The 14318-nt window shown below is 39.8% G+C and overlaps 2 protein-coding genes across 8 annotated transcripts in view; one reads left to right on the top strand and one right to left on the bottom strand.

The window, feature by feature from the left end:
* Positions 1–14318, bottom strand: part of bcas3 (BCAS3 microtubule associated cell migration factor) — a 525512-nt gene that overhangs the window by 215551 nt on the left and 295643 nt on the right. Inside the window, exon 23 of one of the 7 annotated variants that reach the window (XM_057839613.1) lies at positions 5877–7701. The exons of 5 other annotated variants lie outside the window; for them this stretch is intronic. In XM_057839613.1, the coding sequence (XP_057695596.1) occupies positions 7577–7701 (125 nt within the window). In that variant the 3' untranslated portion in view covers positions 5877–7576. Of the gene's footprint in view, positions 1–5876; positions 10290–14318 lie in introns of those variants that run through there. One more of the 7 variants, XM_057839614.1, reaches the window with a different exon arrangement.
* Positions 1–14318, top strand: part of LOC130917874 (uncharacterized) — a 111587-nt gene that overhangs the window by 1502 nt on the left and 95767 nt on the right. The window lies entirely within an intron of this gene.

Raw genomic sequence — 14318 nt, 5'->3', positions numbered from 1 at the left:
TAGACGAGGCCAGTTTCTTTCACTTGGTACCAGCTAAATATTATTCAAAAAATAACGATGGTGGAAGAAAGGGAAGTCACAAACATCTTGAATTTGAAACTATGTCGTACTACGTCGTATGTTGTCGGCGATTAGCCTCGCAATGATCTTAATTGTGGTTATTTGTCAGCCCCGTAGACGAGGCCAGTTTCTTTCACTTGGTACCAGCTAAATATTATTAAAAAAATATCGATGGTGGAAGAAAGGGAAGTCACAAACATCTTGAATTTGAAACTATGTCGTACTACGTCGTATGTTGTCGGCGATTAGCCTCGCAATGATCTTAATTGTGGTTATTTGTCAGCCCAAAACCCTCTAAGTATATCTTAAATGCATCTTACCGGATATAAAATGACTACTACATAGTCTGTGGTGATTTTTTGGTGCCCAGTTTTCACGTCGAATTGCAGCCGTCCATTTTGTTCTCCTCTTTGGATCCCTCGGAATACGGTAAAACTTAAAGTCTCTCCTTCCATCTTCTCTGTTAGTGCAACCAACAGCCACACACGCCTTCACCATTTTGATTATTAATGTTAAGGAGCAGAAAAACACGCCGTAAATAGGAGAAATGTACGTAGCCGTAACAGGTTAACACTATGTTTTGACGGACAAGTGGGCGGTACCATTCAGGAGAGTGGAGTTGTGACGTCACGTGGGTAGGGTCTATACCCTTTTGCCTCAATCTGGAGGATGTTGCACTGGTATTGCGCCACTTAATACACTCCGCTATATGTCTGCCTGCAATGTCTCATGCCATTAGAGTGATGAAGCTTGTCGGTTGGGGTGTCGGAGCTTGAGCGAAAGTTCAACAAAATACTGAGAGTATGCTACTTAAATGGGCTTTCTAGAGGGTCAACATTTCTGTTTTTGATCCTTTTTTGTTGTCGACATGTAATGTCCAAATTTTGTGAAATACTGGATTTGTTTATTTGTGTGTCTTTTAGTGTTGCACCGATACCATTTTTTGGCCCTGATACCAATACCTGGCTGTGCAGTATCAGCCGATACCAATACCATTTTGTTTGAAATTTATTGAATCCAGTAGTACTGTTTATTGCATACCTGGTATGGGTGACAAATTAGTTAAATAAACATTTGGCTATCAAAGGCTAAACAAATGCTAAATTTGTGAAATTAAAACATATAACACTAGCCCAACAGTAAGAAAGTACAAATACAATTAATAATGAATAAACTTTTTTAAAAACTCCAAACAGTGCAACTTTCATGAAATTATAAGTAATAATAATTGACCACAGCATCCAGTCTCTCTATGGCTAGGTTCATACCGCAGGTCTTAATGCACGAATCCGATTTTTTTGTTTTTTTCTGACTCTTGTGAGAAATTAACATGACGGTCAGAACGGGACAAGTCGTATAGAAGAGGACCAAATCTGATCTGGGTCACTTTCATATGTGGTTTAAATCCGATCTGGACCACATTAGTCAAGAATGTGGCGGCAATCTGAACTGTGCATTAGCGCCTAGCTTGAACTACGCAGGAGGCGGGCATGACCACTGTCATAAAAAATATAAACTGAAGAAAAGGATAAGCCTGATCATGTCCGATTTTCTCTCTGTGCGCTAATAAGCATTATTTCAGTATTGCTTACATGGCCGAGTCGGGGAAAACTCAGACTCTTATGTGTGTGAGTCATGCATGCACAGCGCGTGCATGCGTTTTATCAATCCATATAAACTTTGAATATACTGTAAGACTAAATGGGGATTATTAATGTCTGTTATTTATGTCCTCTTTTTGGAAAACAAAATATGATCACCTTGGAATGACATACTGTAGTACTTACTGCCTACATACTGACCTTTTGTTGCTGCGGTCCAGTCCCCTTCCTCTTGGTAGCAGTTGCTGCTGTTGTACCTTCAAACTCTTTATGTTTGTTCACGTTTCGTCTTCAAATGTTTTATCAGGTTCGAGGTATTGAAACTGGCCAATTTAACTCCACCTCTTGAAACTTTCAGGCCGCAAATCTTGCATGCAGCCATTGATGGCAATGTACGGAATTCCTGTGCTGAAATATTTTCAGACTGCCGCTATTTCTCCTGGTTTATTTTTTCTCCATATGAAAAAACTTCCCCAGCATTGGTTAAGGGCGGCTATTGGTCCACTTTCATTGGTCTGGAGCAGGCCAATAGTGATAGCTGCTTGGCATGCAAAGTGATCACGTGTCATCACACAACAGTGAGCGTCAGAAGAAAAAAATGGCTTTGGTCAAGTGTTATAATACTGGACCGGTAAATGGTATCGGTGCCCTCTTTGTTGGTACTCGCCGAAACCAATACCACCATTTCGGGCCGGATCGGCCCCCCTGCCGATACTGGTATCGGTGCATCTTTAGTGTCTTTCTGTCATCACTCAAAATTGAAACCAATAAAGGTTTGAAATTTAATAATCGTAACATGTGACTGACTCAGACAAGTTTTACTTTATGAATATATATATAATTTTACATATATTATAATTTATATATTTAAATCTATACATTACAATACAGAACATTGTGTGTGTGTGTGTGTGTGTGTCTGCACATTCATACAGAGCTGCTGTTTTCATGGATTTATGAGCAAGGTTTTTGTTGCCAACTAGATGCTTCAGGGTTTGTCCTGTCATTTACAATTCCATTTGCTAAGCCACAAAAGTGTAAAGGTTTGTGAAGTTGGTGATAACAGCATGTTGTAGCAAAGAGATGCTGTCGTGGCTCAATCTCCATAATAGCCTTGTCATTTACATGTTTTCAAAAAATAAAGATAGGGAGGCATGACATACTAGTACTTGTTTGTCTTGTCATTTTCTATAACACCTTCTTTACTAATAACATGATGACTATGAATATTATAAGTGTGCTTTGAAGAGGTCGGCTGCCTATAAAAAATGCATAATAAGGATATAGAGTTGTAGTGTGGAAAATTGGGAGGAACGTGATGATTAAGGAGGAGGGTTGACTCATGCTGAATGACCTGTGTGCATATCTCCACAACTAGCTTCTTCAAATACTTCCCACTATTCACAAACATTTTCAGGAGTTACCTTCAAACAACCTTAAAGGTGCCATGAAATACTGCAGCAATTGACATTAAACTGATAGCAGCCATATTTTGGTGACAAATCCATTCAAAAAAGAGCCAAAAAGGGCTAAAAGGGGTAATGTGTTTCCGATGGTTTTCTTCGAGACTGTGGTTCCAGCTCTCTTCAGGTCATTGACCAGGTCCTGCCGTGTAGTTCTGGGCTGATCCCTCACCTTCCTCATGATCAGTGATGCCCCACGAGGTGAGATCTTGCATGGAACCCCAGAACGAGGCAGATTGACCGTCAACTTGAACTTCTTCCATTTTCTAATAATCGCTCCAACAGTTGTTACCTTCTCACCAAGCTGCTTGCTTATTTTCCTGTAGCCCATCCCAGCCTTGTGCAGGTCTATTATTTTATCCCTGATGTCCTTACACAGCTCTTTGGTCTTGGCCATTGTGGAGAGGATGGAGTTTGTTTGTTTGAGCATGTGAACAGGTGTCTTTTATGTATAAAATTATCAAGGTAACAAGTTCAAACAGGTGCAGTTACTTCCAGTAATGAGTGGAGAACAGGAGGGGTTCTTAAAAAAGAACTAAGAGCCGAAATATTTACTAGTTGGTAATGTATCAAATACCTATTTCATGCAGTTAAATACAAATGTATTATTTAAAAATTATACAATGTGATTTTCTGGATTTTTGTATTAGATTCCGTCCCTCACCGTTGAAGAGAACTTATGATACAAATTACAGACCTCTACATGGCTTGCAAGTGGGAAAACCAGCAAAATCGGCAGTGTATCAAATACTTGTTCTCCCCACTGTAGATTTCTTCAGGGACTTAGGTATCTTATAGAGCCACGAAGTTGGTCGAATTGGCCCAATTAGAAGATTAATTTTGATTTTGAATAAGGAACTGGCTGCACAGCTCAGTAGTGCCTCCTTTTTTGTAGGACTCTTTTCGAGCACATGTTAGTTTCTCATGAGATGATGAGAGGGGGACGATTTGCCACCACCCTGGGCTGCGTGACGTCCGAGTTTCACGAAATTGCGAGGACCCGTTCAGTCCTGCGTGCAAGCCTAGTTTTTTTTTAACCTATGCTGTTCAGCTGCATTTGTTCATAAAATCAGACACTATATTCAAGTTCATGATAATACAGGACAAAGCGCGTCCTCTGTAAGCTCAATATGGACGTGTATTTTTGTTTCTGGATAAGGGACAATTCCATTTTTCAAGGCAAGTTTGGAAACCCTAGTTTTTTCTCACCACACAGCAACTATTGAGCGTGCCAACTTTTAAAATCTTTCAGATTAGGTATGAGCGAAATTGGCATAATGACGGCTGTAGTGATGACTTCCCTACTTTTTCCAAAACTCATGATGACTCATGTCCTCCAAACAACATACCAAATGATCCATAATCCATCATTTAAAACATCTGTTTGTTTAGCACAACCTAGCTATGTTCGAGATTTGGGTGCTGTACAAAAATAAGGCCCCGAGTGCTTGTGTCTGTGTGCGTGGGTGTCTGTGTGTGGGTTGTGCATGTATCAGTCCCATTAGGGCACTAGTCCAGGAGCCAGGCATTTAAGCTTTCACCCGCACACATCACTGTCAGACATTTACTAATGAGGGTCATATTTACTGCTAAATTAGAAGAAATGTCACTACACATGTGGACACACAGAAACAGACATAAACAACCTTTATACACATTACTGCACTCAGTTGTGTATTTGCTAATGACAAAGGATGTGCTAAATCCAAGAATAAACCATCATCTTCCAATATATATGTGTATACTCTATATATGAGAAAAAAATGTACTGTACATAGAGGGCAGATTTGTGTCTTTATAAAGTTGTTAGTGATGCCCCATATGTCCTCTTCTGTAAAGCACACTGAAGCGGGGTCTGTATGTGTGCATATGTACATACGCGTGGAGTACCATACTAAATGTCTCCAGCGGGTGTGACCGAATGACCCCTCCGACTGTCTTTTAATGCCTCGGAAACCTGACTGATGCACACAAAATAATAAAGGCTGACATGCCTGTCAAACAAAGAACAGACACAGCAAATAGATTGGGTCTGAGTGAGCAGTCTATTCTCACAAGTAGGGTCAGATGAACAATAAGGTCTGACCATAAATAGGTCAGTTTGCCTCATGCTGCCTGTGCTGTGCCACTTTGAATGCAACACTGAAAAGACCCGGACTTCATTCAAATCCAAATGTATTATCTGGGAGTAGATGGACGGACAAACTGCGACACTTACATTAAGCTGGAGACAAATGGAACAACAAAAAAAACAACAACAACAAAAACTGAATTTGAAAAACCTATCATATGAAAGCTAGCTCGATAGTGGCTATTGTGCTATTGAAGCTTCTTCATCCAGCGTCCAGTGCACCTTCATGCCACACATCATGCAAATGTACTCATATACAGTTAGGGTCAGAAAGATTGGTACAGTGACAAATACAGTGAGTACAGTGAGTTTTTTTATTTTTTTTATTTTACCTCCAAAACGGTCAGTGTCTAATTATTTCTCACCCTAATTGTACATGACATCAGTATATCCACATGTTCACAAGTTCTTTGTCAACAAAAAATACAATAAAAATCCTAGTTCCAACCAGGATAGGACCGAGAGAAGGTGGAACCAAATGCTGGAACAACAAAAAAGGCAGGCAAGGAGATGGTGCAAAACAAAGTGTGTTTACAGAAATGTCCACAGAATACAGTAATCCCTCGCCGTTTTTTTTTTTTTTTTTTTTTTTTTTTTATGATTAAAAATGTGTCTGCGAGCCAAAGGCAGCCGTCAAAAGAGCCAGATGTGGCTTGCGAACCATAGGTTGCCGACCCCTGATAACCTATTACATACATACACAAAAATCATCAAAGTCAGTCTAGATTTAAAAGCCCCCCCTCCAAAGACCACAAGTGCCTTCTAGTGGCGATAAACCTTATTTCCAACCTTGAAATTGAAACTATCACGTCTCTGGTTTTCTGTTGTCTACCAGTGTAAAATAAAAACGGAGAGAGATATACAGTATGTCTGGACTTTCAAGTAATGTTTACTCAAAGTCAAATAGTTTTACAGTGTCATATGACTTCCAACTGCAAGCTTGTGTGTGGGCTTGTGACTGTATTGTTACGTCTGACTGGTGTAACAGATTCACGTGAATATTGCTGCAACATCTCATTGGTGAAACTGGTAGAGCCACTGTGGGCATCTCTGGAAAAAAAAAAGTCAAATCTAATACGTAGAATAAAGAGGTAAAATGTAACGACTCGAGGGTAGCCCAAAGTGGTGGAGTACGGGTAGCAATTCTTCTTCACAAAATCTACTCAATTAAAAATTAAAATGTATGGTGCGGTAACACTCTTTGAACTACACTTTTCCCCCCAAACGTAACTCAAGTACATGTAACAGAGTAAATGTGATGCATTACAACCCACCTCTGTATTTTTCGACTTTTCTTGAGCAGGTGACACAACATCAAATTAACCTAACAACACATTTCAGCGAAACATCTCTGAAAATCTAGCAAAGAAATACCTTCATACTTACACATGCTCACTTTGTGAGCATACGCACAAAATGTGCAGGGATGGTGGGGACACAACCATACATACATTTACAATGATAAAGGACAGGGCCATCTAATGTCTTTTAGACTGATTTACATGAGAATGGGCAGAGGCGACAGAGCGTTGATACAGGTTTGAGCTGGTCTTGATGTGCCAGACCTGACAGCTGAATGCTTGTTTAGATGTGAAGGTGTAAAACTAGCTGGGTTATAAAGCCTATATTGAGATGCTTACTGACACACACCTGGGGCTATGGCAGATCAATCTACAGTCCACGTGAGCATTTGCATCAAACATAGCATGGGCACACGTAGACTGCAGTTCCACAATAAATAGTGGCATTAGTTTAAATAAATAAAACCGTCACTCTTGAACAAGACTATAACAAGAATATTTTCGCGTTAATGATAACATGGTTGTTTTGACGAACTCGTCCAAAGTTTATATTCGTAAAATTACACCAAAATCCGGAAAGCTCTTCAGCTGCCCTTTAATAAGAGGGACCAACACCTCGGTCTGCCAATCCAGAGGCTCTGTCCCCATTGTTGCAGAGGCGTATCAACCAAGACAACCCCACAACATCCGCAGCCTTTGGAAACTCCGGGTGGATCTCATCCACTCGCATTGCCACAGAGGAGCTTTTTAACCACCAGGGTTACTTCAACTCCAGAGACAGGAGGACCCGCCTCTGATTTCTCTTGGGAAGGCGTGTCGGTGTAGTTTAGGAGGTCTTCAAAGTATTCGGCCCACCGACTCACAACATCCCAGGTCGAGGTCGGCAGTGACTCATCCACACTATACACAGTGTTGGTGGTAGACTGATTTTCACCCCTGAGACGCCGGGTGGTGGACCATAATTTCTTTGAAGCCGTTCTTCATGGCTTCACCGAACTCCTCCCATGCCCGGGTTTTGCCTTAGTGACCACGAGAGCCACGTGTCGGCTGGCCTGGGAACACCTTGGGATCCTCAAGATGAGCTGGATGAAGAGGCTGGGGAGAAGGAGGTCTGGGCTTCCCTGCTGAAGCTGCTTCGACAGAACCTCAGATAAACGGGAGAAAATGGATGGATGGATATTCATCTACACAAATTAGTTGATCATATACATGGCGGAAAACACAGACAAGACTGAAAAAGCAGTTTCTGCTCTTGCACCCCTCTTTAAAATAAACTGCTGTATGTTAAGCTAAAAGAACTGCTGCCATAGCAGATTTATGGCGCAATAAGCCCCCAAAATATTTTTAATTTGTCCGTTTTACCTTGGAAATGCCCGTTTACGGACGTCGCGCAACCGCTATTGTTTCAACCTAGCCATAAGAAGAAGGTAGTATTCGTAAGGTAGTTATCGTATTTATTATTCGAGACGTCTGTCATTTTTAGCTTCAGACTCATTGTTGTCTAATATTTAGTAAAAAAAAAAAAAAAAAAAAAAAGACATCTGTAAAAACATCACGGATACCTCATAACTATAGCTTAACTGTTCTTAATTTTTCTCAGATATGTTATATGATAAATAATCGATCCAAACAAAGAAAAAATTAAAAGGGTAAATATATGAAAATGAAAATCTCGACCACTCCTTAATGTCTGCGATTTCTGCATCGCGACCCTTGTTATATTAAATGGGAATGGAAAATGGGATGGAAATGGGAAGAATACATGTAAAAACAAACAAAGGAGGAAAGGAGCAAAACCTTTATACCATAACACCACTCATATCCTCATATTATATTTGTAGTCATTTACTTTCATACCAGGCCGCTGCATGTGTTACAAAAAGACTTGCTTCCACTTGGAGCTGTTTCACTAAATGAAAAGTTAAATAGGGCATGTAAATGTATGAACACACACAGACTGACTCAACACCAGGTGTGTGAGGCAAATGTAAGCAAAGACACATTTGGCTTGAATTCCCAGTGGGATCCTCTCTGTGCCCTCCGCAAAAGCTCACCACACGGTGCCTCTTTTCACATACACAGTAGGCTACATGAGGCTAAACCACTACGGCTCTTGAACACATTTCATTAGAAATATTTTGTTCTTTTAGACCATGTGAACGGGAATTGATTAGCAATATGTTTTCCTCCCCAAAAAAACAAGCCCTCCTTTATCATTTTTAAGACCTTTCTCACAGTTGAGCCATTAAGTCAGGTATTAATTCTGAAATCTCACACTTACAGTTAAATCTAAATTGTTCAAAGGAGTTCAATGGATCAGAGAAAGATAAATTAATCATAACTATTGACCCTTGCAACTCCGCCTCCTAAAATAGCCATTGGCCAATATAAACAAGTTTCCAAGGTACTTCCGCTTTATTTCTGCATTTCTGCTCGCAACTTCCGTTTTACAATTTCTCCATCCAAAACAACAGTGGAGCTGGAGTAATATTACTCATTAAAATCCCTTAAAAAGACAATTTGGAAAAACTACATCCATCTGCCATCATCATGACAGGGGAGCACAACATGTTCATGAAGGCAGATGTGGAACCAAGCTCGTGCCACCACAAAGACCGCGTGTTTATGTAGCCATGTTGCCGCTGTGCTACGGAAGGTATGTTCATGTGCATTTTCATGTGTTTGGTGCCCGAAAAATGCTAAAGCTAAAAGCTTGCGAATGAAACGACTTGTTTCCTTTGATATTGTTATTATGATGATCTTTAATAATATTTACTCAGACTACTGTACGGCTGTGACTGCAACACACATGGTATCTGCTGCTAGCCTGTTACTAATCAGTACGAGTAGGATGTCAAAACATAAATGCAAGTGTTACAAGTTTTTTGTTCATTTGTTTACAGGTGGAAAAGGCTGTTACGCAAGAGGCGACAAGTTCATGTGCCCCACAACAACACGTTGATGGACATATATTGAGACTACGTGTGTTCTACCCGGGGGCGGCCGAGAGGCTGGGACAGACAGTGGCTCGCCTCGTGGCGGACCGTCAGCTCAATCCTGAGATCCAACTACGAGCTTTTTAACCGCAGCAACATTAAGATACCCTATTGGAGCTGGAATTACCGACGATAGCGGGAGAAATCTTGTCTGGAGGCCGCCGAGGGTCTCCATAATGTCGGGTGAAAGTTTGGCGAGGCTGCCTTAAGCCGCTCCGGAGCTCTGCTGTCTGATAACACATTCCTTGTATGCTAAACCTCCGTTAATATTTTACGAAAAATTTTATAAATTATGATTTATTAACCTGTTTTGCACATGCACCAATCATTCTAAATAAAACAAGAAATGGAATCATGTTGTTCAAATGTTTTATTGTGAGCAATAGTTGAAATGGAAAAGAATGACATACTATTTTTGTTTATATATACATATCTTGTAGAATTTCCTTGTAACAACAAAATTCGTGTCAGCCCATCTGCATTCGGCAAATGTAATATTATTTGTAATTTCACCTCATTTTGTTCACTCAAGTGGCCGGCGTATCAATCTACACCTCGCGTCAACACAGGTTGTTATAATTTTGTCCACGAATGATCAACAAAGTGATAAGAACAATCATACAATCCTTTAGGTATATCCTTAGGTTTAAATCACATCCTTAACGTCATGTCTGCAGCTGGTTTCGATTGAAGGTGTATGGCGAGGTGGATCCACACTGGCACTTTGAAGCTGGACCCTGTTCAAAACATTCCACTTCAGACCATATATATACAGTATAGAGGCGCTTCGAGGAGTTCACGCACAGCACAGAAAGTCTTGGTCTCATTTACGTTGTGCTGAATCCATTTTTGGACATTCCGTGGGTTCCTCTGGATTGATTTTGCAGTTTTAACTTTGTCAACACACTGCTTACTTCAACCCCAATTCATGTTGTTATTTTTAAACCGGAAGTTCAGAGGAGAAATTATGCAAGAGCCCATGTTTCGCTGAGGAAACTTGTCTATACATCCTTGTGACCGTCGTTAAGTCTGACAAACTCTTGGATGCTACAATGTCTAATTGATTGATTTGAGTGGTTTCGAGATTGCCAACTGCCTTAAAACTTCACGGAAAAAGACAAAAATGATCAACATTGTATGGATGTCGAATACGGTAGCGCAATGCACTGGTGGAATATCTAAATCCGATACGAGGTCCCATAGGAGTATGCAGGATGAATGTGGTTCTTTCCCTTCCCATTGCCGTCACTCCCAGCTAAATGTCTCCAAAATAAAGAACCATACATATGGGTTCTCTTAAACTAAGATTAAGCTAATGAAAGAGGCTAACTAGCAAGCTGTTTTCTCTAAAATGATTTAGTGAAGAACATTTATAAAATAATATCAAAGTTGTACTGACTATTATTCAAATATTATATCTTACTAGGATTACATCGCTATAACGTCTATCATGCTATAAGTATAGCTGTTTCATAAGCTAAAGTTCGTTAACTTCATGTCTTCATTGTTTTGCGAAATGTCAATTTAAGTTCTGCCAAGAAGTGTAGCTAATATCCAGTTCCAGGAAATTGAACATTACATTAAAGGTGACGCAATTTCATGCCACCCTTAATAAAAAATGGAACTTGAACATTACATGAAAGGAGATGCCAGCTAACGCCCCCAACACCACCAATATAAGTCAATCCAAATTTTCGTGCTTAAATTTCTTGAATGCATTGCTCAAATGTTTTATTATTTTTTAAACTGCACGTTGTATTTGCAGGAACATTGACTTAAAGCATTTTGCATTATCATCTCATCTTTCGCTAAACTAAATGATCCATTCATTTTCTGATAACCAGTCGAAGCCCCCCAAGTATCTTGAATAGCTTGATTTTGTGTGATTGCTGTGTGACTGTGTGATTTCTTAATTAAAGCGATAATGAAAAAAGAAAGTGCATATACCATTTGAAACAAAATCAAACAAGGAAAAAGGTAGTCATCCAGTCAGTCTGTAAACCAAATATTCTGTCAGCATGTCAGTCTGCCAACCAGCTAGCCAGCCAGTCAATCAAGTCAGTCAGGTGAAGTAAGTAGGCATCCAGGCTCGGGGTGATGTGCTGTCACATTTCTCTCTGGTCTTACTTACATAAATTAAATGATTAGTGCAAAACTGTCACTCAGTAATAACAATATGCAAGGTTGCAATCACCTTGTCTAAACAAACACAAATATGCACCCCAGGGAAGGTAAAAAACAGAATGATTCCTTAGGTTTATGAGCACCTCATCTTTACAAAATACATTAACGGGCCAATGAACAATGTGCGTATAGATTCAATTGTCAAATGTGAACCTATGCATCCAGTGCTGGCCAAAAGTATTGGCACTCGCAATTCTGTCAGATAATGCTCAATTTCTCTCAGAAAATGATTGCAATGGCAAATGCTTTGGTAGTAATATCTTCATTTATTTTGCTTGCAATGAAAAAACACAAAAGAGAATTGTGTAAAATGACAATGAGTTAAGTTTTTTTCCCAAACTCCAAAAATAGGCCGGACAAAAGTATTGGCACCTTTGAAAAGTCATGTGATGCTTCTCTAAATTGTGTAATGAACAGCACCTGTTACTTATCTGTGGCACATAACAGGTGGTGGCAATAACTAAATCATACTTGCATCCAGTTAAAATGGATTAATGTTGACTCAACCTCTGTCCTTTGTCCTCGTGTGTACCGCATTGAGCATGGAGAAAAGAAAAAAGACCAAAGAACTGTCTGAGGACTTGAGAAGCAAAATTGTGAGGAAGAATGGGCAATCTCAAGGCTACACGTCCATCACCAAAGACCTGAATGTTCCTGTGTCTACCGTGCGCAGTGTCATCAATAAGTGTAAAGCCCATGGCACTGTGGCTAACCTCCCTAGATATGGACGGAAAAGAAAAATTGACGAGAGATTTCAATGAAAGATTGTGCAGATGGTGGATAAGGAACCTCGACTAACATCCAAACAAGTTCAAGCTGTCCCGCAGTCCGAGGGTACAAAAGTGTCAACCCGTACTATCTGTCGGCGTCTGAATGAAAAGGGACTGTATGGTAGGGTAGGATACCCAGGAAGACCTCACTTCTGACCCTGAGACATAATAAAAGCCAGGATGGAGTTTGCCAAAACTTACCAGAGACAGCCAAAAACGTTTTGGAAGAATGTTCTGTGGTCAGATGACGCAAGACTAGAGCTTTTTGGGAAAAGGCATCAACATAGAGTTTACAGGAAATAAAACGAGGCCATACAAAGAAAAGAACACTGTCCCCATAGTCAAACTTGGTGGAGGTTCCCTGATGTTTTGGGTTGCTTTGCTTCCTCTGGCACTGGACTGCTTGACCCTGTGCATGGCATTATGAAGTTTGAAGACTACCAACACATTTTGCAGCATAATGTAGGGAGAAAGGTGGGTCTCCCTCAGAGGTCATGGGTCTTCCAGAAACACTTCAAAAAGCCCTAGAAAATGGTCTGAGAGAAAGCACTGGAGATTCTAAAATGGACAGCAGTGAGTTCAGACCAGAATCCCATAGAACACCTGTGGAGAGATCTGAAAATGGCAGTTTGGAGAAGGCACCCTTCAAATCTCAGTGACCTGGAGCAGTTGGCAAAGAAGAATGGTCTAAAATCCAAGCAGAGCATCGTAAGAAACTCATTGATGGATACCGGAAGCGGTTGTTCGCAGTTATTTTGTCAAAATGTTGTGCTACCAATTATTAGGCTGAGGGTGCCAATGCTTTTGTCCCGCCCATTTTTGGGGTTTTGTGTAAAATTATGATGTAATATTTTTTTTTCATTCTCTTCTGTGTTTTTTCATTGCAAGCAAAATAAATGAAGATATTACTACTAAAACATTTGTAATTACAATCATTTTGTGAGAGAAATTGAGCATTATCTGATAGAATTGCAGGGGTGCCAATACTTTTGGCCAGCACTGTATATGTCGATTGAACAGAGCAATGCAATGCTAAAATAGTAAATATCATTTTGTCAATAAGTCAACTCTTGTCTTAGTTATCATATCTGTACTTTTCAAGCCCGTACAGTCGTCTTACAAAATTAAGTGGTCCTGAAAGTAGTCACGACAGGAAATAAACAAGCCATACGGCACAATGTGTGTTTGATGTTCAGTAGTTGCTAGCATTTTCACTTTTTAAAAGAGTCTAATATGTTGTTATAGTAAACTATACTGTTATATATTACTGTATTTTTCATTCAAGTGGTAGGCCTACTTGGAATACCAAAGTGCCATGTGTTTATGGCACAATTTTTAAGAACCACTATGAATTTTAACAATGTGTGTATGATGAGTGAACTGGAGCAGTTAGTTCCTAAAAAGTAGGCTAAAATACTTGCAGGTACAATTACAAATAGCAATTACACATAGCAAAACAAACAAATTATAAATCCGAATCGCAATAATAATAATAATAATAATAATATATTAATATTAACAATATTGTAAAGAATCGTGTTCTAATGTGTGGTTTGTGTTTTGTATGGTATTTCTGAAGGCACGGCGTGACTGACACGATAGTGAGAGCGGTGGGCAGAGTGGAAAGGTTTTACTTCCTTTTCATAGTTTGTTGTTGTTGACGTCAGCTACCGCGGACAGTAGCCGTGTTGTGTTGCATAAGTTCTGAAATAAATGATAAAAAATCTGACGCTGGCGACTTTCTTGCCGATGTTACAATTGTAATAATAATAATAACAATAATGAGAGTCGGCCTCAGGATCATAGAAATAT

This window comes from Corythoichthys intestinalis, chromosome 6 (genome assembly GCF_030265065.1).
Source record: "Corythoichthys intestinalis isolate RoL2023-P3 chromosome 6, ASM3026506v1, whole genome shotgun sequence".
In the NCBI taxonomy this organism is placed as follows: Eukaryota; Metazoa; Chordata; class Actinopteri; order Syngnathiformes; family Syngnathidae; genus Corythoichthys; species Corythoichthys intestinalis.
This window is presented reverse-complemented; position numbering and strand designations above follow the sequence as displayed.